Genomic DNA, 25,608 nt, shown 5'->3' with positions numbered 1-25,608 from the left:
GGAAATTCCTCTCCGACCCATCTAGGCGATCGAAATTCTTCCAGGAGATCACTGTCTCTATATTTTCTACAGTACTTACCTTCTGTAAAGGCGATCTCCACCCCAGCCAGGAACAGGAATAAAACCATCTCCTGAAATCTAACACAGAATTAGAACACAGTAGGAGCAGAACAAGGCTACACGGCCCCTGGGCCCACTCCACTACCCACAGGGCCATGACCATTCCGAACCTAGACTCATGTCCAATTTCCTGCCCGCTCCCCGTAACCCTTAATTCCCTTTACTTCTATGAAACTATCTATTTCTGTTTTAAATTTATTTAATGATGTAGCTTCCACAGCCTTCTGGGGCAGCAAATTCCACAAACCCACCACCCTCTGAGTGAAGAAGTTTCTCCTCACCTCAGTTTTGAAAGAGCAGCCCCTTATTTTAAGATTATGCCCCCTAGTTCTAGTTTCACCCTTCATTGGGAACATCCTCACCGCATCCACCCGATCAAGCCCCTTCACAATCTTATATGTTTCAATAAGATCACCTCTCATTCTTCTGAACTCCAATGAGTAGAGTCCCAATCTACTCAACCTCTCCTCATATGACCACCCCCTCATCCCCGGGATTAACCGAGTGAACCTTCTTTGTACTGACTCGAGAGCAAGTATGTCTTTTCTTAAGTATGGACACCAAAACTGTATGCAGTATTCCAGGTGCGGTCTCACCAATACCTTGTACAACTGCAGCAATACCTCCCTGTTTTTATATTCCATCCCCCTAGCAATAAAAGCCAACATTCCATTGGCCTTCTTGATCACTTGCTGCACCTGCATACTAACTTTTTGAGTTTCGTGCACCAGGACCCCCAGATCCCTTTGTACTACAGTACTTTCCAGTTTCTTGCCATTAAGATAATAACTTGCTCTATCATTTTTCCTGCCAAAGTGCATAACCTCACACTTTCCAGTATTGTATTCCATCTGCCAAATCTCTGCCCACTTACTTAGCCTGTCTATGTCCCTTTGCAGGTTTTTTATGTCCTCCTCACTCACTACTTTCCCTCCCATCTTTGTATCATCTGCAAACTTTGATATGTTACACTCGGTCCCCTCCTCCAAATCGTTAATATAGATTGTAAAGAGTTGGGGACCCAGCACAGACCCCTGCGGAACACCACTAGTTACTGGTTGCCAATCTGAGAACGAACCATTTATCCCAACTCTCTGCTTTCTGTTAGAGAGCCAATCCTCCACCCACGCCAGAATATTACCCCCAATCCTGTGATTTTTTATCTTGAGCAATAATCTTTTGTGTGGCACCTTGTCAAATGCCTTTTGGAAGTCTAAATACACTACGTCCACTGGTTCCCCTTTATCCACCCTGTATGTTACTTCCTCAAAAAACTCAAGCAAATTTGTCAAACATGACTTCCCCTTCATGAAACCATGCTGAGTTTGTCCTATTAAATTATGTTTATCCAAATGTCCCGTTACTGTCTCCTTAATAATGGACTCTAACATTTTACCAACCACAGATGTTAGGCTAACAGGTCTATAGTTTCCAGCCTTCTGCCTACTACCCTTTTTAAATAAGGGTGTTGCATTAGCAGTTTTCCAATCTGCCGGGACCTTTGCTGAGTCCAGTGAGTTTTGGAAAATTATTACCAATGCATCCACAATCCCTACCGCCACTTCCCTCAAGACCCTAGGATGCAAGCCATCAGGTCCAGGGGATTTATCCGCCTTGAGTCCCATTATTTTACCAAGTACCACTTCCTTAGTGATTTTAATTGTATTTAGCTCCTCTCCCCCTAGAGCCCCCTGTTTGTCCAGTGTTGGGATATTCTTAGTGTCCTCTACTGTAAAGACTGATACAAAATAATTGTTCAGTGTTTTTGCCATCTCCATGTTTCCCACCATTTAATTTCCTGGTCTCATCCTCTAAGAGACCAACATTTACTTTAGCCACCCTTTTTCTTTTTATATAACTATAGAAACTTTTGCTGTCTGTTTTTATATTTTTTGCTAATTTACTTTCATAATCTATCTTCCCTTTATCAATCTTTTAGTTATTTTTTGCTGTCTTTTAAAGACTTCCCAATCTTCCATCCTCCCACTAGATTTGGCTACCTTATATGCCCTTGTTTTTAGTCGGATACTATCCTTAATTACTTTACTTAGCCACAGATGGCTATCTTTTCTTTTACACCCTTTTTTCCTCAGTGGAATATATTTTTTTTGGAAGTTGTAAAATAACTCCTTAAATGTACACCACTGATCATGTACCGTCTTACCCTTTAATCTATTTTCCCAGTCCACTCTAATCAATTCTGCTCTCATACCTTCATAGTCTCCTTTACTCAAGCTCAGCACACTTGTTTGAGATCCAACCTTCTCACCCTCTAATTGAATATGGAATTCAACCATGTTATGGTCACTCATTCCAAGGGGATCCTTTACTAGGACATTTTTAATTAATCCTGTCTCATTACACAGGACCAAATCTAAGGTTGCTTGCCCCCTGGTCGGTTCAGTTACATACTGCTCAAGAAACCCATCCCTAATACATTCAATGAACTCATCCTCAAGGCTGCTCTGCCCAATTTGATTTGTCCAGTTAATATGATAATTAAAATCCCCCATAATTATAGCTGTTCCCTTATTACAAGCCTCAACTATTTCCTGATTAATACTCTGTCCAACAGAGTTGCAACTGTTCGGAGGCCTATAGACTACACCCACTAGTGTTTTTTTCCCCTTATTATTCCTTATCTCCACCCAAACTGTTTCACTATCCTGCTCCTTTGACCCAATATCATTTCTTTGTATTATAGTGATTCCTTCCTTTATTAACATCGCCACTCCACCTCCTCTCCCTTCCTGCCTGTCCTTCCTGATTGTTAAATAACCTGGTATGTTTAATTCCCAGTCATGGTCACCCTGCAGCCATGTTTCTGTAATGGCCACAAGATCATACCCATATGTCATTATTTGTGCCGTTAACTCATTCATTTTGTTACGAATGCTACGTGCATTCAGATAAAGAACTTTCAAATATGTTTTGTAACACTTAGTTCCTGTTTTTTCCCTTTTTAGTACTTTACTTTTTACTCCATACCTTCTGTCCCTTCCTGACACATTCTGTTTTTTAATTCCCCCACTGCTACATAAGTCTATGACCTTCTCTGTTGTCATTTCTATTATTTGCTCTCTAGAAACCTCCCCCCCACTAATTAGTTTAAAGCCCTCTCTACAGCCCTAGTTATATGATTTGCCAGGACTCTAGTCCCAGCACTGGCCAAGTGGAGTCCGTCCCAACGGAACAGCTCCCTCCTGTCCCAGTACTGGTGCCAGTGTCCCAAGAAGCAAAACCCATTTCTCCCACACCAGTCTTTGAGCCACGCATTTAACTCTTTAATTTTATTTATCCTAGCCAAATTCGCTCGTGGCTCAGGTAATAACCCAGAAATTATTACCCTTGAAGTTCTGTTTTTTAATTTGACCCCTAGCTGCTCATACTCCTTTAACAGAACCGTCTTCCTTGTCCTATCTACGTCGTTTGTACCAACATGGACCATGACAACTGGATCCTCCCCCTCCCACTCCAAGTTTCTTTCTAGCCCAGAAGAGATGTCCTTAACCCTGGCACCGGGCAGGCAACACAGCCTTTGGGACTCCCGCTCTTGACTGCAGAGAACCCTATCTATTCCCCTAATGATACTATCCCCTACCACTACAACATTTCTTTTTACTCCCTCCACTTGAATGGCCCCCTGTACCACGGTGCTGTGGCCAGGTTGCTCATCCTCCCTGCAGTCCCCGCTCCCGCCCTCACAGGGAGTAAGAACCTCGATCCTGCTGGACAAGAGCAAGGGCTGCGTCTCCTGCAACACTACATCCTGGATCCCTGTACCTTCCTCACTCGTAGTCACACCATCCTGTCCCTGACCATGGACTACATCTGCAGTAATTAACTTCATAGGTGGGACCATCTCCTGAAACACAGAGTCCAGGAACTTCTCCCCCTCCCTGATGTGTTGCAGTGTCTGAAGCTCGGTCTCAAGCTCCATAACATGGAACTTGAGTTCCTCTAACAGCAAACACTTGTCGCAGATGTAATCACCGTGAGCCTCAATGGGGTCCACCGGCTCCCACATCTCGCAACAGTAACACATCACCTGCTCCATTCTATATAATTAATTAAATTTCTTATTATTAGTTATGACGACCCTGCCCAGATATAGATGATAATATCACACCAGTATTCAATAGGACTTACCAACTTAAAGGTATAAAAGAGAAGAGAAGGAAGAAAACCAACCAACCAGCTGATCACCAACCTCCTCCTTGAATACTGTCTGTGTGGCCTGTTTGGTTGACTCGTCTCGCTGCTCCGCTTCCGCAGTGCTGTCTAAGCCTGGGAGTGGGGGGAAAAACAGAGCAAAAAACACACCCTCGCCTCCCACTTGCCCGAATCTCCCACTTACCAAAACTCCAGCAGCACTCAATGCACAAAGCACTCCGTGCACAGCAATAGCCCCTCCCCTTTTATACCCGGATTCTACTTCTGGTTTAAACTGCCCAATAGTTTAATATACCCTTAAAAAATTAAACTTACTTCAAATAATTGACTTCTTAACACACTAAAATTCACAAAATACACTTAAATGATTTTTCTCCCACTTACCAAAACTCCAGCAGCACTCAATGCACAAAGCACTGACTGTATCTCTACTGATGTTAATCCAGCTCCCTCACACTGTCACTCAGTAACCCCTCTCCCCAGCGCCCTATGTCACTGACTGTATCTCTACTGATGTTAATCCAGCTCCCTCACACTGTCACTCAGTAACCCCTCCCCCCAGCACAGTGTTGCTGACTGTACCTCTACTGATGTTAATCCAGCTCCCTCACACTGTCACTCAGTATCCCCTACCCCAGCACCCTGTGTCACTGACTGTATCTCTACTGATGTTAATCCAGCTCCCTCACACCGTTACTCATTAACCCCTCACCCCAGCGCCCTGTATTACTGACTGTATCTCTACTGATGTTAATCCAGCTCCCTCAAACTGTCACTCAGTAACCCCTTCCCCAGCACCCTGTATTACTGACTGTATCTCTACTGATGTTAATCCAGCTCCCTCACACTGTCACTCAGTAACTCCACCCCCCAGCGCCCTGTATTACTGACTGTATCTCTACTGATGTTAATCCAGCTCCCTCACACTGTCACTCAGTAACCGCTGCCCAGTGCCTTTTGTTACTGACTGTATCTCTACTGATGTTAATCCAGCTCCCTCACACCGTCACTCAGTAACCCCTGCCCAGTGTCTTATGTTACTGAGCGTATCTCTACTGGTCCAGCTCTCTTTTTCCATTAGGGTCAGGAACAATAAAGCAATTCCTGCAATGAGCATTCATCACTGGAACAAAAATAAAAAATTTTAATTAAAAATAAATAGATTAAAGGAAGTGAGAAGTTTGTTAGAATTCTTTTTAACGGTTTGCTTTCTGAGTACAATGTTGATGACGAGACTTTTCCTTGGGACTGAAGGGTCCCAGATTATATTACAAGTATCAAAACACAGCAGCAGAGAGAAGGAATTAGAAGCTCGTGCTGCTGATCTTTTGTCTAGACAAGGTGGATTTCTTGCACAATTATAGCTCAGTAAATAGTTTGAGGAATGTGAAATTTAGCACTTGCTTTGCTTCTTTCTCACATTCCCACTTAAAGCATTAATCCTGTCAACATGCCACTCTCTCTTACCCCCCTATTATCTGGGAGGCCCAGGCATCAGCTCAGTGTCAGGGTACTTGAGGGAATTCAGCAGTAGGCCGGGAGTTTGTGGTGAGTCACGGCGGGTTGGGGTGGATGGTGAGGGGAGGGGGTGGGGAGAGGGGGGTCTGCTCCAGGTTCCATGTAATAACGATCAGCTAGTGGCAGCTGGGTACTTACTGAGAGCAGTGCTTTCTGTGGGTCTCCAAGGGAACCCAATTTCATTGTTGATGTGCAGTTGTCAGCCGGGGAGACAGCGTCACAACATTGTGACAATTGAGACTTTGGAGGATTGAAGCGGCAACCACCAACTGTGAGTAAAAGGAAAGACTTGCATTTATATAGCACCTTTCCTGACCTCAGGACGTCCCAAAGTGCTTTATAGCCAACAAAGAACTTTGTCAAGTGTAGTTGCTGTTGTAATGTAGGAAACGCGGTTAGCTAATTTGTGCATAGCAAGTTCCCACAGACAGGAACGTGATAATGAACAGATAATCTGTTTTAGCGATCGATGTTGGTTGAGGGAACTTTCACTTCACACAAGTGACCTCTCTGCAGCCATTCACTGGTGAAATCACAATCTACTGGCCAATCATACCACAATCAGCCCCTTACATTATTACATCCCGATATCAGCAATCGAGACAGATTCTTGACAATGGGGAGAGGGGGAAAAAGAATGAGAGAAAAAAAGTTTGAGATAAAGAAAGAATGAGAGAAGAAACAAAGGCCCTATCTTCCTTGTGGCACTATTCAAATACCTGATGAATATTCCTTCCTCCACCATGACCACCGAAAACAGATTGACAGATCATTCATCTCATTGCTGTTTATGGGATGGTGCTGGCACAGAATGGTTGCTGCATTTGCCTATGTAGCATCAGTCAATGCACTCAGAAGTAGTTCACTGTGTGAAGGCCTTTGATATGTTTCATATGCGATAAGGAGCTATTAAAATAGAAGTGTTATCTTGCTTACTTTTCTGAAGCAATCCTCAGGAGTTAATTTAATACTTGGCTGGAGAGATGCATGAATGCCATTGAGGGAGAAGACTGTACAAGAACCATCATCACCTGGAGTGTAAAGCACTTCCTGCAGTTCCCTGTAGTGACCTGGCTGGAAACTGAGACCAAAGTCACTCACTGTTGGTGTAAAAGTGCATCTTGGAGAGGGCTTTTGAACCTGATGGTTGCTACCTGTGCTACCAGCCTTTCTGGTTCCTGTTCCTCGTTTCTTGATATAGAGCCTCATTAAAAAAAAAAATGTCCTATCTAATGCCCAATGTGTTCAGTAGTACAGACTCTTGATCATTGAGAACCTACTGTCCAGTTGAGTTACTTGAGTCTCGTGAGCAGTATGAGCCTCCTGGAGGCATTGACTACTGGCTGTGATGCAGGTCATGGGTACAGTAACTTACTCAAGTGACCATTATTCGTGTGTGAGCCTTGACAGCGAGTATTCCACTGTGTGGGGGGCAGGGGCACCATAAACCAAACCAGTTTCTGATCTCTGCTAACACCATCCTGCACACACTTCCAACAGCGGCCACTAGGCAGCGATCAGGTGCGGGAATCCTGGATGACTCTCCCATCCCTAGCCCAGAAGTATTCTTCTTCTTGGGCAGTCCCTCGGAACCGAGGATGACTTGCTTCCACATTAAAAATGTGTTCTCAAGTGAATGATAGCTATAGCACCCCCTACAGAGATCAGCTAACTCAACCCTGAGTGGTCTCTGCCCTGGGTGACTCAGCTATACATTGGAGGTGGGGGGGGGGAAGGAGTGGGGGAGCCCAGCTCTTATGTGACAGAATTAGTCAATCAAGACTAATTCTGGGAGTCTCTTCCACTTACATCTGTTACTCTGCAGGGTGAGAGAGGAAGTGCTTCTAATCCCCATGTCGCCTCGAGGCTTGTTAATTCTGTATTTACACTGATTCGAGTATAGAATTCCAATGTACTGCCGAATTGTAAAGAGGGCATTAAAATGTATTGGTAAAGCAGTTTTCCATTCATCACAATTAAATTGAATGGAGAGAGCTGCAATTGTTTAAGCAAGGGGAAACTAAAGAGCCCATAAATGACCTCTAGTAACCTGTTTGATGAGCAGACTCCACTGTTGATTTATGCGCTTGTCGGACAGAATGTTCCTGATTCCACCTAGTGGTGGTTTTGGGGTGGAGCGGGGAAGTGTCTTGAAAGATGGTCACCGCCTTCCCCATGGATGCATCTGGCCTCTCAGTACTCTGTGAACAGCTAATGTTACACATGGGGGAGACATAAGGTCGCCAACTCTGGTCAGGCGTATTCCTGGAGGCTTCATCACATGACCTCCTGCCTCCAACTGCCCCCCCCCCCACACCTCTCCATTGGTCCATCCTCTGGGCGCACTGCCTTCCCACGGCCAATCGGGAAGCGAACAGACTCTTTGATACCCGATTAGCTTAATCTTGACTGTCAGTCAAACAACCTTTTTTTCCCCTATCTCCAATATTTTTACAACTAATAAATGAAAGCGTTCAAGAAAATGAAACATACACTTTTTTAATGCCCCGATGACCTTTTCACCTCTGTTTTTTGCTGGCAGCAGTGTCCTGGAGAATAGTCTTCAATTCCTGGAGACTCCAGGGCAATCCTGGAGGGTTGGAAACCCAGGCAGCCCTGAAGTGTAAAAGCAATTAGCTTTCTGGGGATGATCGCACTGGGAACCCTCTGGGAAACATCTCCATCCTTGCTGCACGTTACTTATAATTTTCCCTTGCAGTCCCAGGAGATCCAAGGGACCTTGAAATGTAGACGTCTGGACCAAGAATGCCGGGGTGTGGCGGAGTGGGGGTGGGGGAGTAGGCAGGGGGATAGGGTTGCAGACAATTTTTTTTAATGCCCCAATGATTTTTCTCCCGGGTTGCTCGGAGCAGTGTCCAGGAGATTAGTCTTTAATTCCTGGAGACTCCAGGGCAATCCTGGAGGGTTGGCAACCCGAACTATATCTTGGCATTGCAAAATGGCTGCTGTGTTTGCCTGCATAACGGCAATCCTTAAAGAAATGAATTGGACTTGAAGCACTTGTGAGAGAATTGATAAAGTGCAATATAAATGTAAGTGGTTCTTGTTCACATTGGAATGTTTGGTTTGGGCTCTACCTTCTCAAACTTGCCAACCTTTCTCAACCCTAATTTAAAGAAACCAGGTCACATTTAGTCGACATAACTCATTTGGACTGCAGTAAGTGGGATGGAATTGGAAGAGAGAGACCGGGAGATTTGTAAGGAAATTAGCTAAGCTAAATTGGATTGAGACATCTGTGAGTTGTGGGGGGTGTGCTTTTTTTGTGGAATATGAAAAAAAAATTTAGAAATAAAATAAGCACACAGCCAATTGAAACACAACTTCAAACAAGACCCTGAAGAAGCAGGCCAGATGCCGAATAAGCTTGCTGGTGCACGCTTTACGATGTTTTATGGAAATAACACGGGTAACTAGGGACTTTCTGCACATGAGGCAGGAAGGTTTCCTTCAGGACGCCGTTTTCATTGACACCTCTTGGCTGTAGCAGGTGCTCTTGAAAAATAGATCCCTGTGGAAAACTTCATCCCCCAAATCCCATGGAGCCAAATTAATAGCATGTACTGTATTTAGACTGGTTCAGGCTAGACAAGTGCGAGAGGCACAAAATATTATTATGGGATTTAAAAGGATAGGCATCGCTGAATCATCTCTTGAAAACTCTTGGCTTGCAAAATATAAATTTATATTTATATCAAATATTCAGGAATCCAAACAGAGGAAACCTTCCTTAGCTAGTTTCCAAGAATTAAATACTCCATTCGCTCCCCCTCATCCCGCCAGTCCACTAAAATAGACCACTAAAAGATCATAACATTTTATTCAATGACTTGGGGGCCGGATGGTGAGATCACCCCTTTAAATGGGGGTCTGGGTGGTGAGGTCACCCCTTTAAATGGGGGTCTGGGTGGTGAGGTCACCCCTTTAAATGGGGGTCTGGGTGGTGAGACTTCCTTTTTAATACGGGTCTTAATGGCAAAATGTCCTCTTGTTAACTACTGTAGTGCTGCTATTCTCTTTAAATAGACTTCCCTATGGTGACCCCCCCCGCCACCACCGCCATCCCAGCCCACTCCACCCCCATTTGAATATTTGATTGAACACCACTCTACCTCCTAGGTACTTCCAGAGCTTAGACCAAAGCAGCACCAGAAACCAGTCACTCAGCACGCACAGAGAAACAATGGCAAAGAGAAAATGTATTACAGCTTTCTGGGGGTTAAGGCAGAGGCCAAGGACAAGGGATAAAATCTGAGCAAGGCTGTTGTGCGCAGAGAGCAAGCATGGGCCCCTTTAATGGAAAATTCCAGAGCCTCAACTTCTAGTTACATTTTAAACAAATAGAAAAGTCAGTAAATCTCCTCGCACTAAAGCTCCGCTGCCGGGTAACTGCAGCACTGTTCTACTTAGAATAAGACTAATGTTCCACTAGATTTCCTCAAATTCTTTTCATCCCAGAGGTACTGTGTTGGAAAGGTTAGAGTTGTAAGTAAAATTCATCAGTTCCAGCAGCATACAAATGCATAATTAGCCCATTTATATTCGCCTAGTCTGCTAGGATTCAGCCTAATTTAACTGCTCTTTCACAGCCGAGCGGAGTTTTATTTTTACTAGGACCACTGGCTGTAGTTTCCTCGCTTCGCCCCCACAGTCATAATTCACGGCAGCCAAAATAAGATTGACACTGCACATTTTGGCAAGACACTGGTGCTTTGACCTTCAGCCGGGCAACCCGTTTCGTACTTAGCGCCGCTTGAAGATTAAACGGTAGGTTATCAACTTGCCACCCAGGTGTAACCCCCGAGGACCCAACTTTTAGACAGGGGCGAAGTGGGGGGTGGGAGGAATGGAATTGTAACTGAGGCCGAGTGGGCGAGTGGTTAAAATTGCAATTCTCCCCTGGCCGGCCCCCCACCTTCCACCATCCGTAAACTTGAGCTCATCCAAAACTCTGCTGCCCGTATCCTAACTCGCACCAAGTCCCATTCACCCATCACCCCTGTGCTCGCTGACCTACATTGGCTGTAGGCCCCCTTCTTCCAGCTTGCAAGCTGAACACTGACAGGGCATGGTTTGACAGACAGGACACATCCCCTCCCAAACCCGTGGCCTCTTCCACCTAGAAGGACAGGGCAGCAGGCGCATGGGAACACCACCACCTCCAAATTCCCCTCCAAGTCACACACCATCCTGACTTAGAAGTATATCGCCGATCCTTCATTGTCGCTGGGTCAAAATCCTGGAACTCCCTCCCTAACAGCACTGTGGGAGTACCTTCACCACACGGACTGCAGCAGTTCAAGAAGGCAGCTCACCACCACCTTCTCGAGGGCAATTAGGGATGGGCAATAAATGCTGGCCTTGTCAGTGATGCCCACATCCCGTGAACGAATAAAAAAAACATTGCATGAGGTGACATGAAATATCTTCATGGCCTGCTCCTGGACTCTGTGCGCTTGGCTGGTTGTTCCCTGGGGGTGGGGGGAGTAAACAAAGGCCCATTATCAGTGGTTGCGATCATGCCAGGACTTGTTCCAGCACAGTGTGCGACATCCACCATCCCCCATCTGCAACAGAGCATCAGCTGATCACAAGACAGCTACAGATGGGGACTGCCGTTCGGCCCATCCAATTCTTCCATCCCACCTTTATAACGTGTTTCTGCAGTTTATTGTATTGCTCCCAGTGAGTCCCTTCTCTCTATCCCTCCTGCAGGATTTGTACAGCGTATTTTTCCTCTTTATCGCAAACTTTTAAATCTGATTGCTGCTCCTGTTTCGGCTCCCTGTTTGTTTCACAGGCCAGTTAACAGGACCTGCCTGGTTTTTCACCTGTTGAAATTAATGCAAGGAAAATCCCTTCAGGTTCCGTTAGCTTGTGATTCACTCCCCGGTCGATTTTCCTTTCTGCACTTTTCCCAGGTGATGCCGAATGCCCAGGTGGCGAAGACGAAGGAGTCAATCCTGCCCCTGAGCTGCAACATTAGTTAGAGGGAATGAGTCTGCTGAGATAACATACAGGCGCACACATATACATACGTGCACACACATACATGCAGACACATATGTGTAATTACATATGTGCACACAAACACATGAGCACACATACACACACACACACACACACACACACACACACGTATATAAGCACACTTATGCAGACAGACACATATATAATTACAGACAAACACAGATGTATACACACAAACAGATATGTGCACAGAGACACACAGAAATATTAAAATTTATTGGCCTGGATTTTGCAGTCAGCGGTGAAGGAACGGCACTCGCCATTCACTACACTGACAACTGCCCACTGAGTTTTTGTTTTTGAGCGGAAACTTGCTCTCATTGGGCATCTGATCCAGCACGGCGCCCTCTACAGGGGTTCTGTGTGTGAGCAGCACAAGCAACAGCCAGGCTCTTCAACCAATCAGATTGAAGAATCCTCACTGAGACATACAGAATCTAAACCAGGAAGTATAAACCAGGAATTATGAATTCGATTTAAATCATGTACAGAGAGCAAAATAAGATTGGGAAAGAAAGCTGGGATTAAGAGAGAGAGATAAAAGAGACAGAAAGAGTAAAAAAAATAATTAATTTTGTTTTTAAATCTCCAACATTAATTAAATTCTGAAGGAATGAGACTCCACACTTGTAAAATTAAGAGAGGTTGTTTGGCAGTAATTATGACTGATCACACTGTTAAAAATTCACTTACTCCTGAATGCACCAGCCCTAACTTTTTCTGTCGTGTTTCGTGGGTAAGTATCGCAACTTCACACGCTTACATGAATTTCAGTGCCGAGTATATTGGCGAGGTACTGTTATAGCGCAGCCTGTGAAGGAGCAGGGTAACTCTGACAGCAACTTCCGAATTTCTGCAAAAGCAAAATACTGCGGATGCTGGAAATCTGAAATAAAAACAGAAAATGCTGGAAATACTCAGCAGGTCAGGCAGCATCTGTGGAGAGAGAAACAGAGTTTCAGGTCGTCGACCTGAAACGTTAACTCTGTTTCTCTCTCCACAGATGCTGCCTGACCTGCTGAGTATTTCTAGCATTTTCTGTTTTTATTTCCGAATTTTTACGTTTGACTGCACACGTGTGCACTCCGGAAGTTGCTGTCCAATTTACTCTATAATAACGGTGGGCGCTGTTAGCCTCACCGTTATTCTCAATTCAAAATCCGGGCCACTGTATTTAAAGGGCACAAGTTACATTTGTTGATGTTTGTACAAATGCTTAACACCCTCGCACCCGACTCCTTGCTCCTTCATTTTAATCAAAGTTTTAACCTGTTTAAAATAGCAGGGGGGAGAAAATTGACCTGAGCAGGTTAAGTATTCATGTAATAACTATGCAAGCAACAAGTTCTCGACACTTGAATGTTCAAGTGTCAAGAACACCATGTGCTGGGTCAGCTGCTCTTGTCTACAGTTAGCATCTGAGGATCTGCGATTGGGATTGACGGCCCTTGGAAAGGATGGAAAATATCAGCCAAGGTTTCAGCTCCCGATCGCTTTCGAGTTGAAAATCTGGCTTCGTGCATTATTTCTCGCCTAGAGTAACATTTAGAACTGGGAGAGGGGAGATGAAGAGATGAGGAGAAGCAGCTTAAAACAAATCCATGTGCATGTTAACTTGTACTAACGCATCTATTTCCTTCCCTAGTTATTTCCAGCCAACACGGATGGTAACGAGGTGGTCCTGAACACGCTGACCCCACCAGTTCTGGCTCGCTTTGTTCGAATTAGGCCTCAGGTCTGGATAAATGGAATATCAATGCGTTTTGAGATCTACGGCTGTCAGATTACAAGTAGGTCTCCCCCTCCCCCCCCCCCCACCCCCAACCCTGCCAAACACCTTCTACCCCCTGTCAACGAGGAAAGCAAACATCAAGATGAGTTAATGGCCTTTGCTGTGTCAGTTAGTTCCGCAGTACTTCAAAGCGAATGTGCAATGAAATGTGACTCAGTCGAGATCGTAAATAGACCATGATTTTTATTTCCTGTCGTCCCCCTTCTCTCCCGAATATGTCGACTCCTTCCAGAAGTTATGGTATTTATTGTACCTCATCCAAGTGCCGTCGCTCGCTTGAGATTAGATGGCACTTCAGCTGTGAAAGGCCTCACAGCCAAACCCGATCCTGCGCTCACTCGGCATTCACACGTGTACTTTCCCAGCGGGGTCCCTAACCAAGAAAGAAAGAACTTGCATTGATATAGCAAGTTTATCGTAGTAAAAAAGGACAAGGCACTTTGCAAAATTTGACACCGAGAAACATATGGAGATATTAGGACAGATGACCAAAAGCTTGCTCGAAGAGGTTTTAAGGAGTGACTTAAAGGAGGAAAGAGTGGTAGAGAGGTGGAGAGGTTTAGGGAGAGAATTCCAGAGCTTAGGGCCTCGGCAGCTAAAGGCACGGTCGCCAATGGTGAAGCGATGGAAATCAGGGATGTGCAAGAGGACAAAATTGGAGGAGCACAGAGATCTCGGAGGGTTGTAGGGCTGGAGGAGGTTACAGAGATAGGGAATGGTGAGGATAGTAGGACATAATTAGAAGTGATTTAGATCTATAGATTAGTTGGAGAGGCCTGTTTACCTGATCTGGCCATGCCTGTGCAGACCACATGGGCCTCTTAAGTTCCAGTAAAAGGTGCCCATTGCCACATGTTGACTCCCTCTCTTCTAACAGATGTGCCTTGCTCCGATATGCTGGGAATGCTCTCCGGACTCATCCCCGACTCGCAGATCACAGCCTCCTCCACGCGAGACTACCACTGGTCACCGGGCAGTGCCCGGCTCGTCGCCAGCCGCTCCGGCTGGTACCCGCGGCAGCCTCACCCTCCGCCTGGCACGGAGTGGCTCCAGGTGGCCCTGCCCGTCCCGAAGACCGTCGGCGCCATCATCATCCAGGGGGCGCGCGGAGCATCGGTGGTGGATGGCGGGACTGGGGGGGAGAACAAGGCTTTCGTGCGGAAGTTTAAATTGGCTTACAGCATGAACGGAGTGAACTGGACGTTTGTGAAGGAATCAGGAGGACCGCGGCACAAGGTACAGCCCCTTCATTTTCTTCCACTTTTTCAATGTGTTTTTGCCCAATAAGGTTAACCACTGCATCTAGTGACACCACAAGTCCCAGCCAGAATGGAGATGATTGGGTAATTCCCCCGTCAATCACGCCTGGAGACCACAGTGCTGTATGTGACTGGGGTTGATTTTACGCACATAATTTGCATTATGTCACTATCCTCCACTCACTGCATTTTGCTGGAGAAATAATCCTGCTTTTATCGGGAGACTTTGCTGTAGTTTTGGTCATGAGTTCTGTTTGCTGTCGTTCGTAAAAACACTGTTTAAATAGACGGGTCACAGCATCCGTGTGCCCGATACGAGACTCCCAAAACAAGCGCTCTACTCGGAGCTCCGGCACGGCAAGAGAGCCCCAGGTGGGCAGAGGAAACGCTTCAAGGACACCCTCAAAGCCTCCTTGAAAAAGTGCAACATCCCCCACCGACACCTGCGAATCCCTGGCCCAAGACTGCATAAAGTGGAGGAGAAGCATCCGGGAAGGCGCCGAACACCTCGAGTCTCTTCGCCGGGAGCAAACGGAAGCCAAGCGCAAGGAGCGCACGTCAACCCAAGCACACCACCCACCCGCCCCTTCAACCACCGTCTGCCCCATCTGTGACAGAGACTGTAGGTCCCGCATTGGACTCATCAGTCACCTGCGAACTCATTTTTAATGTGGAAGCAAGTCATCCTCGGTTCTGAGGGACTGCCTAAGAGAAGAAGTTTAAATAGACTCTGTTTGCTGGAAAATAGACTGTTGTAAGTCCTGCCATAAGTCCCGCCCTCCCTTCAACTCATTGGCTGACACAGTGGTGTCAATACTCACTCCAAAAAAAATTGCAATAATCTTCCTGGCTTTCCTGAAAGTGCTAACACACCGGGGGTTGGGGTGGGGATTGGGATTGAGTTGGGGAGAGGGGGTTGTGGGGGGGAAGCTAGTCCTATAGATGCTAGCAATTCTCTAGTATCTGACACGAATGAATGTTCTAATGTGTGAGTCTTCTAGATGGTGAATTTTGGCGGGCTATTGGACCGCGGGGCTTGTCCCTTCTAAGCGCGATTCTGTCTTTAAACGATGCCCCACACACTTTCCAGCTGGGCTCACTGGATAGAATTGGGAGTAGGAACTTTAGCTGACTTTTTTCCATCCAGACAGTTAAGTCCTGCCAGATTATTCGACCACAGGCGCCTTCACAGCTAAGTGCGACCCTCTCTTCATCCGGCGCCAATGCACTTTCCAGCTGGAGTCACTGGATAGAAGTAGGAATGGGGGCCGTAACTGATTCCACCCCCCCCCCCTCGCCTTAGCCTGATGATACCAAAGTCAAATATGGCTTCTAATGACCATCACCATAGCTGCGATCAACTAACTCAGCATAGAGCAGATATGGAACGTAAGACCGTCCTGGCATTTACCCACTGAGGCATCGTGGGTGAGGGGAGAGAGTCAAACCTGGAGAGCTGAAGGGTCTTCGAGTTGAGCTGCTCTCTACAGCCTGTTTCTGCATTATCACACAATCATAGAATGATACAGCACAGAAGGAGGCCACTCGGCCCATCGTGCCTGTGCCAGCTCTTTGTTAGACCTAGCCAGTCAGTCCCACTCCCCTGCTCTTTCCCCACAGCCCTGCATTTTTTTCCATTTCAAGTATTTATCCAATTCCCTTTTGAAAGTTACTGTTGAATCTGCTCTCCCCGCCCTTTCAGGCAGCGCATTCCAGATCATAACAACTCGCTGCATAAAAAAAAGTCCCCTCATCTCCCTCTGGTTCTTCTGCCAGTTATCTTAAATCTGTGTCCTCTGGTTACCGACCCTTCTATTCTATAATGGGAGCAGTAACACTATGTGACAGAAGGACACAGCCAAGGGAGAAATAGGGAGAAACAAGTAGGAGGAAACAAAATAGTCTTCACATTTAAAAAATATGTTTTTCATTAACAGCGAATGAGAGGAAAAAGCTTAGTGCTAGTCTGGTTTTTGCTAATTAATAATTTATTGAATTTGTTTTCATTTGACTTAATTTCCAACTCCTAGCTAAGGGCTATGTGGCGGGTACCATATCCAGAGCAGGTTATAATATTTGCAGCTCCTCCACATGAAAGAAAGAAAGAAAGAAAGATAAGACAGACATTTCTATAGCACCTTTAATGTCCTCAGGCTGTCCCGAAATGCATTACAGCCAATGAAATATTTTTGAAGTGTAGTCACTGTTCTAATGTATGAGCAGCAGCCAATTTGTGCACAGTAAGGTTCTACTGACAGCAGTGTGATAATGACCAGATGATCTGTTTTTTAGTGATGTTGGTTGAGGGATAAATATTGGCCTGAACACCAGGGAGAACTCCCCACTCCGGAGTCTTGTCCAGGCTGACACTCCAGTGCCGTACTGAGGGTGTGCTGCACTGCTGGAGGTGCCTTCTTTCAGATGAAACCGAGGCCCTGTCTGCCCTCTCGGGTGAACGTAACAGATCCCACGGTCACTATTTAAAAGAAGAGCGGGGGAGTTCCCCCCAGTGTCCTGGCCAATATTTATCCCTCAACCAACATAACAAAAAGGATTATCTCGTCATTATCACATTGCTGTTTGTGGGATCTTGCTGTGCGCAAATTGGCTGCCGTGTTTCCTGCATTACAACAGTGACTCCACTTCAGAAAATTACTTAATTGGTTGGAAAGCGCTTTGGGACATCCTGAGTCATGAAAGGTGCTATAGAAATGCAGGACTTCCTTTCTTTACAGCCCAAGGATCTACCTATTGCCCTGGATAATTCACTAGTTGTGTTTGTAGTGCCCCATGTGTTCTATAGATACCCAGGGTGGTTCTTTGGTCAATTTTACTCAATCTGCCTCTCTTCCCCTTCCTCAGATGTTTGAAGGGAACATGAACTATGACACTCCCGAGATCCGACGGTTCGATCCTGTGCCTGTGCGATTCGTTCGAGTGTATCCGGAAAGATGGTCTCCTGCAGGAATCGGGATGCGCTTCGAGTTGCAGGGTTGTGATTTAATGGGTAGGTGCATTCTGAAAACTGTCATCAGCAAGGTGGTGAATTCCGCTGTCTGAATGAACACACTCTGTGTGTGTGTGCGCGTGTGTGTGTGTGTGTGTGTGTGTGTGTGTGTGTGTGTGTGTGTGTGTGTGTGTGTGTGTGTGTGTGTGTGTGTGTGTGTGTGCGCGCGTGCGTGTGTGGGGGGGGGTGGTGGGGGTCGGGTCTGTGTGTATTTTCTGCTCACAACAGGGCAACGGGTAGTTGTAATTGCCTGGCAAAGTGGCACTGCCAAGATCAGAGACCTCACGTTTAGCCACAAATTACTTTTTGCAACTTTGGCAGATTTAATCTGTGTAAGGTGATAAGAATCTCGATCAACATCAGTCAAATTTTCACCATAGTACTCACACTCTCACAATCTCACTCACCATTGTACTCACACTCGCACACAATCTCACTCACCATTGTACTCACACACTATCCTACTCACCATATTACTCACACTCACACAATCTTACTCACCATAGTACTCATACTCACACACAATCCTACTCACCATAGTACTCACACTCACACACAATCCTACTCACCATAGTACTCACACTCACACACAGTCTCACTCAACATAGTACTCACACTCACACACAATCTTACTCACCCTCACACAATCCTACTCACCACAGTACTCACACTCAATCCTACTCACCATTGTACTCACATTCACACAGTCTCACTCACCATTGTACTCACACTCACACACAATCTCACTCACCATAGTACTCACACTCACACAATCATACTCACCATAGTACTCACTCACACACAATCGCACTCACCATAGTACTCACACTCACAATCCTACTCACCATAGTACTCACACTTACAATCCTACTCACCATAATACTCACACACACACAATCCTACTCACCATAGTACTCACACTTATAATCCTACTCACCATAGTACTCACACTCACACACAGTCTCACTCACTATAGTAATCACACTTACAATCCTACTCACCATAGTACTCACACTCACACACAGTCTCACTCCCCATAGTACTCACTCAAATACAGTCTCACTCACCTTAGTACTCACACTCACACACAGTCTCACTCCCCATAGTACTCACACTCACAGTCTCACTCACCATAGTACTCACACTCAAATACAGTCTCACTCACCTTAGTACTCACACTCACACACAGTCTCACTCCCCATAGTACTCACACTCACACACAGTCTCACTCACCTTAGTACTCACACTCACACACAGTCTCACTCCCCATAGTACTCACACTTACACACAGTCTCACTCACCTTAGTACTCACACTCACACACAGTCTCACTCCCCATAGTACTCACACTCACACACAGTCTCACTCACCTTAGTACTCACACTCACACACAGTCTCACTCACCTTAGTACTCACACTCACACACAGTCTCACTCCCCATAGTACTCACACTTACACACAATCTCACTCACTGATCGAGTTCTCTTGTACTCACTGCTATGGTCCTGCGGTCTCACACTCTTACAACCTCAACAACAACAAGGACCACAATATAAACAGAAAATGCTGGGTTACTCAGCAGGCCAGGCAGCATCTGTTGCACAGGCCCCCTGAGTATTTCCAGCTTTTTCTGTTTATAGTTCACGTTTCCAGCATCTGTAGTATTTTGTCTTTTGTACTACAACAACAACAACAACTTGCATTTATACAGAGCCTTTAACGCAGTAAAATGTCCCAAGGTGCTTCACAGGAGCATTATTTGACACCGAGCAACATAAGCAGATATTTGGACAGGTGACCAAAAGCTTGGTCAAAGAGGTAGGTTTTAAGGGGCATCTTAAAGGAGGTGGGAGAGGCGGAGAGATTGTTGTTGGTTTACTTGTGGATGCCTCCACATGTGATTCCACACACACACACGATCGTTTGGCCCGATTCACTCCAAGTAATCTTGTGGACAATACTTCAAAATGTTTAATGATCCTTTAAGAAATAAAGCAGATGTGGCATTTATTTTTTGATAAATGTAAAGACTTTTCAAAGGGATTGTGTGTATTGAATCTCTTGATGGTTTGAAATATGGCGGAGATGAACTCAGTGAGCAGAGTGTGTCCCGGACTCTGTAATTTGTGTTTGCAGTTCACTAACTGCTTTATGAATTGGTAATTGTCATTTTTTTTTGAAAAAGGCAGTTTAAGCCTGGGGCTGCTCACCAGATGTTTGGGTGTGGGGAAGTACTTACTAAAACCACATTTCAAATACTTGGCCTCTATGTTCCCAGTGCAGGAAATCATCAAGGAAAAGGATCTGTTGCGAATCAGCCACGGAGAGGTGGAGTTAGTCACTCCACAAGCAAGCTGTCTCCACCCCGCGCCCACTCCCCGACCCCCTGCACCTCCCCAACCAACACCCTCCCTTCCCTTCAGGCCGGTTTTCCCACTACACAGCCTGCAACGTGGGGTATTGAAGGGGATCACGACAGAGCAGGCTTCCTTGCAAGGACACAGTGCTGGAGCAACTGGGAGGGCAGTTTGTTTACTGGTGCACGCGGATATGAACGTGACACCACACGCAATGCGGCACTGCCTTGTGGTCTCATTCAATTAGCCTTCAGCGCGAATATCCCAGCCATCTGCTCATGATTACAGTGACCAACAGCATTTGAAGTCGAATGGGAGATTCCAATAATAGCTCTTCAGATCTTGGAGTAATTTCCCTCCCCTCCAGCTTTCATCCTCCTCCCCTCTTGTTTTTATTTATTTTTGTCCTCTCTCATTAGTTCACATCTGCCGCCTCCTCTCCTCTTCCCTCCTCTCCCCTCCCCTCCTTTCCTCTCCCCAGCTCTCCCCTCCTCTCCTCTCCCCTTCTCTCCCCTCCTCTCCCCTTCTCTCCTCTCCCTATCTCTCCCCTTCCCTCCTCTCCTCGCCCCTACTCTCCCTATCTCTCCCCCCCTCTCCTCTCCCCTTCTCTCCTCTCCCCTCCTCTCCTCTCCCCATCTCTCCCCTCCTCTCCTCTTCCCTACTCTCCTCTCCCCATCTCTCCCCTCCTCTCCTCTCCTCTCCCCATCTCTCCCCTCCTCTCCTCTCCCCTTCTCTCCTCTGCTCTCCCCTCCTGTCCTCTCCCTTTCTCTCCTCCCCTCCCTTCCCCACCACTCCATAATCAAGATTCCTTCAATAGTCAGTAAAAGACAGGGCTACAGCCTCCTCCATGTTTGGCGGTAATGCTGAGTTGGAGGTGACTATCTGTGTGGTGGAACCAATCTAGCTGGCTTTTTCTCTTGTCCTCTGTGCCCTCAACACCCCCTCCTTCCTCTCCCTCCACTCCAGTCAAAATAAAGAGCCTGTGCCAAACTGCCTATTTAAAGGGCATTGTGTCTGTTAATCAAGTAATCAAGACTGGACCTAAACTGAGACACTCCTCCCTCTTCTATCTAGACGCATTGGAGAAAGTGACAAACAGATTTGCAAGGATGATACCAGAATTGAGAAGGTGTAACTATCAGGAAAGATTGAACAGGCTGGGTCCCTTTTCTCTAGAAAAGAGAAGGCTGAGAGGTGACCTGATAGAGGTTTTTAAAATTATGATGGGGTTCAATAGGGAAGACATAGAGAAGATGTTTCCACTTATGGGGGGAGACCAAAACGAGGGGCCATCAATATAAGATAGTCACTAATAAATCCAATAGGGAATTCAGGAGAGCCTTCTTTACTCAGAGAGTGGTGAGAATGTGGAACTCGCTAACACATGGAATAGTTGAGGTGAACAGCATAGACATATTTAAGGGGAAATTAGATACATGAGGGAGAAAAGAATAAAAGGATATGTTGATAGGGTGAGATGAAGAGGAGTGGGAGGAGGCTCGTGTGGAGCATTAACATTGGCACAGACCAGTTGGGCCGAATGGCCTGTTTCTGATCTGTAAATTCTATGTAATTCCTCTCTTCAACCTCCATTGGAGTCTATTACTGGCACTACAACTGTGAGGCAACACCTAACGCACTCCTCTCCGCTGCACTCAAGTACCTTGTCTCCTTATCTCTATCTTGTGCTGATCAGGGGAACAAGTTGCAGGAATTTTCCCCATGGTATTTAAAGAAAGAACTTGCATGTATGTAACATCTTTCACAACCTCAGGATGTCCCAACAGCCAATGGAGTACTTTTTGAAGTGTAGTCACTGTTGTAATTTAGTGGAACCTGTCACCCATTGTCCAGTTGACTTGAGTGGAAATGTCCTTTGACCCTTTTTAGCACAAGATTCAAATTGACAGTCGAGTTAAAGTTGTAAATTGCGCCACAGCTTTTGAGAACGTCACAAACCAACCACAAATTGGAAGAAACAAAACTCCTCCTAATCTTATCCGTCAGGTCGGACAACGAAAGTTTACTATTGGTGCTGTGGGCTTGGCTCAGAACCTGGGCTATAGCAGTAGGATGTGGAACTGTGCTTTGGTCAAATATGGGAACTTAATTGGTGTCGACAGGTTTACAGACTGTTGGACAAAGAACCATTCTCTGTATTTATTTTATGTGTTTCTATCATGGAAATACAGGTACATTAAACTAAAGAAAGAAAGACTTGCATTTCTATCGCGCCTTTCGCAATCTTAGGACATCCTAAAGTGCTTCACAGACACAGACCAGGCATCATTTTTTAAAATATAAATTAAGTACTTTTTGAAGTGTAGTCCCTCTTGTAATGTAGGAATCGCAGCAGCCAATTTGTGCACAGCAATGTCCCACAAACAGCAATGTGATAATGACCAGGTAATCTGTTTTAGTGATGTTGGTTGAGAGATAAATATTGGCCAGGACACCAGTGAGAGCTCCCCTGCTCTTCTTCGAAATAGTGCCGTGGGATCTTTTACGTCCACCTGAGAGGGCAGACGGGGGCCTCATTTTAACATCTCATCCGAAAGACGATACCTCCAAAATTGCAGCACTCCCGCAGTACTGCATTGGAGTGTCGGCCTGGATTATGTGCTTCTTCAATCAGCTAGCACAATCTTTTGTGTTTTCTCTCTCACTACTTTATTAGGAGGTGTAATGTGTGTTACTGAACCCAGATCAATCGGATCAGATATTCTGGGAAACTGGCAGGAGTTTGCTTTTAGCAGTGATTTAATGCAAAGCTTCTGAGGCATTTTAAAAAGCTATTGTGATCAAGAAATGATTTGCTGCATACGATTTTTGAATGTGTGCCAAGTTGGACCAAGAAAGAAAGAAAGAGATTCATTCATATGTATAATAACCTCGTTCCAATATGAAACAGTAAACATTATCCAGAATACTAACTGGTCTTTTTATTCCCTCCTCCTTTCATGTCTTTGAGACACAGACCAGGCATAATTTTTTTAAATATAAATTCAGATGTTTCACAGAGCTTATTGTGTTCTAAATTGGTCACAGATTGTGTTTTGTGTGTGTGTATATGGAATAATTGTCTCCTAATATCATTTGCATTTGTTGAAGGTGTATTTTCATAACTTGCGAATTTGTATGGAGTGGATTTGCACTAATTTTGCTCAGTTACAAAGTGAAGATAATTTGTCAATCTGTCGGGGAGCTGTTTCTAATGTAATTAATTATAAGATCCAAACAAGGTTTATATAAAATGCATTCACAGGAAGGTTAATCAAAATGAGAAATCCTATTGGTCCGAGTTTGCAGGCATTGATGCATTGAAGTACATATTCCTCCAATGACGTAACCTCCTCCAGCTCTACAACCTCCGAGATCTCTGCGCTCCTCCAATTCTGACCTCTTGCGCATCTCCCACTTCCTTCGCCCCACCATTGGCAGCCGTGCCTTCAGTTGCCTAAGCCCCAATCTCTGGAATTCCCTCCCTAAACCTCTCCTCCTTTCTACCTCTCTCTCCTCCTTTAAGACACTCGCTAAAACCTACCTCTTTGACCAAGCTTTTGGTCATCTGTCCGAATATCTCCTTATGTGGCTCGGTGTCGAATTTTGTCTAACGCTTGAGACATTTTACTACATTAAAGGCACTATACAAATGCAACTACAGGCATTGAATTACAAATCAAAACAGCAGGCTGGATTAGCTCCTCCCTTCCTACCGTTTCACCTCTCCCCATATCCATGCTGACCCAGTCTTCAGCAAAAGTAATTCAATGGTTGTGAGGTGCTTTGAGACGAATTGAGGACATGGTGAGTTGCTATATAACTGCAAATATTATCTACAAATATTTCCTACATTACACAGTGACTGCACTTCAAAAAGTATTTCACTGGCTGTACAGCACTTTGGGACGCCCGGTGATCGTGAAAGGCGCTATTTAAATGCAAGTCTTTATTTTTTCTTTAAATTCCAGCCCTCATCCATTATAGCAAATCTCTTTAACCTTCTGCACTCCATTGCATGCCCTCAGTACAAGGTATCTCACCAGGTTTTGTACACCGTGAAGTGATATAACATTAAATTGCCAATTTGTTATGTGACCTCACTCGATCTACTTAATTCTTCCAGCAACCACCACTTCTGCTGCAACCATCGTGTCCACACAGTGGGGCGGAGAGAACGCCACAGAGGCCTCCTGTGTCGATGAGGACGATCCTGCCTGCATGGTCAACCCTCATGTTCTTGGTAAGTTAAGTGGCATGTGAGAATCGCAATAAAAAAAACGATTGCTGCTTTTCATTTGTTACAAATTTATTAGCTTCAAATGTTTTCAGAAGATGCCAGAAAAAAGAGAAGGAAAATAAGGAATATGATCCTCTCCTAGTTAAATTCATTATTGGTGTTCCTGCTGCAGTCAACAGAAAAAGATTTTTGTCAAGCACCAACTCATAGAAACACTGGACCAAAATCCAGAGAACCACTGGCCAATAATCCAGAGAAATAATGACCAATAATCCAGAGAAACGCTGGACAATAATCCAGAGAAACACTGGACAATAATCCAGAGAAACACTGGACAATCATCCAGAGAAACACTGGGCAATAATCCAGAGAAACACGTGACAATAATCCAGAGCTACACTGGTCAATAATCCAGAGAAACACTGGACAATAATCCAGAGATACACTGGTCAATAATCCCGAGAAACGCTGGACAATAATCCCGAGAAACACTGGGCAATAATCCAGAGAAACACTGGGCAATAATCCAGAGAAACACTGGGCAATAATCCAGAGAAAGACTGGCCAATAATCCAGAGAAACACTGGACAATAATCCAGAGAAACACTGGACAATAATCCAGAGAAACACAAGACAATAATCCAATGAAACACTGGACAATAATCCAGAGAAACAATGGACAATAATCCAACCAAGCCAGAGAAATACTGGCCCAATAATCCAAATAACCCAAACAGACACTGGGCTAATAATCCAGAAATCCAGAGGAAAACTGGTCCAGTAATATAGCCAATCTAAAAAACCACTAGGCTAACTGGTCAATTATTCTGTCAACCCCGAGAAACACTGACTCAATAATCCAATTGAGAGAATCACTGGCCCGACCACATCATTTACTTTTGCATCCTGAATGACCGAGAGGTCTCATGTATGAGTGTGTGGTCGGCAGTTTTTGCATTGGCACCTTCTCTTCAGCTGATGGCCTTTAGCTAGCTAACCAGAACCGTCATAAGAACATAAGACGTAGGAGCAGGAGTAGGTCATTTGGCCCTCGAGCCTGCTCCACCATTCAATAAGATCATGGCTGATCTG

The 25,608-nt window shown here is 45.3% G+C and overlaps 1 protein-coding gene across 2 annotated transcripts in view; it reads left to right on the top strand.

The window, feature by feature from the left end:
• Nucleotides 1-25,608, top strand: part of LOC147119990 (neuropilin-2-like) — a 111,321-nt gene that overhangs the window by 48,807 nt on the left and 36,906 nt on the right. For both annotated transcript variants that reach the window (XM_085985461.1, XM_085985462.1), the window contains exons 8-11: nt 13,508-13,652; nt 14,532-14,890; nt 17,776-17,920; nt 24,403-24,519. In XM_085985461.1, the coding sequence (XP_085841587.1) occupies nt 13,508-13,652; nt 14,532-14,890; nt 17,776-17,920; nt 24,403-24,519 (766 nt within the window). The remainder of the gene's footprint in view (nt 1-13,507; nt 13,653-14,531; nt 14,891-17,775; nt 17,921-24,402; nt 24,520-25,608) is intronic.

The sequence above is a fragment of the Somniosus microcephalus genome, chromosome 4 (assembly GCF_052327205.1).
Source record: "Somniosus microcephalus isolate GS21.2 chromosome 4, FLI_Smic_1.0, whole genome shotgun sequence".
Lineage (NCBI taxonomy): Eukaryota > Metazoa > Chordata > Chondrichthyes > Squaliformes > Somniosidae > Somniosus > Somniosus microcephalus.
The sequence above is the reverse complement of the archived record's forward strand: the minus strand, read 5'-3'. Positions and strand labels throughout refer to the sequence as shown.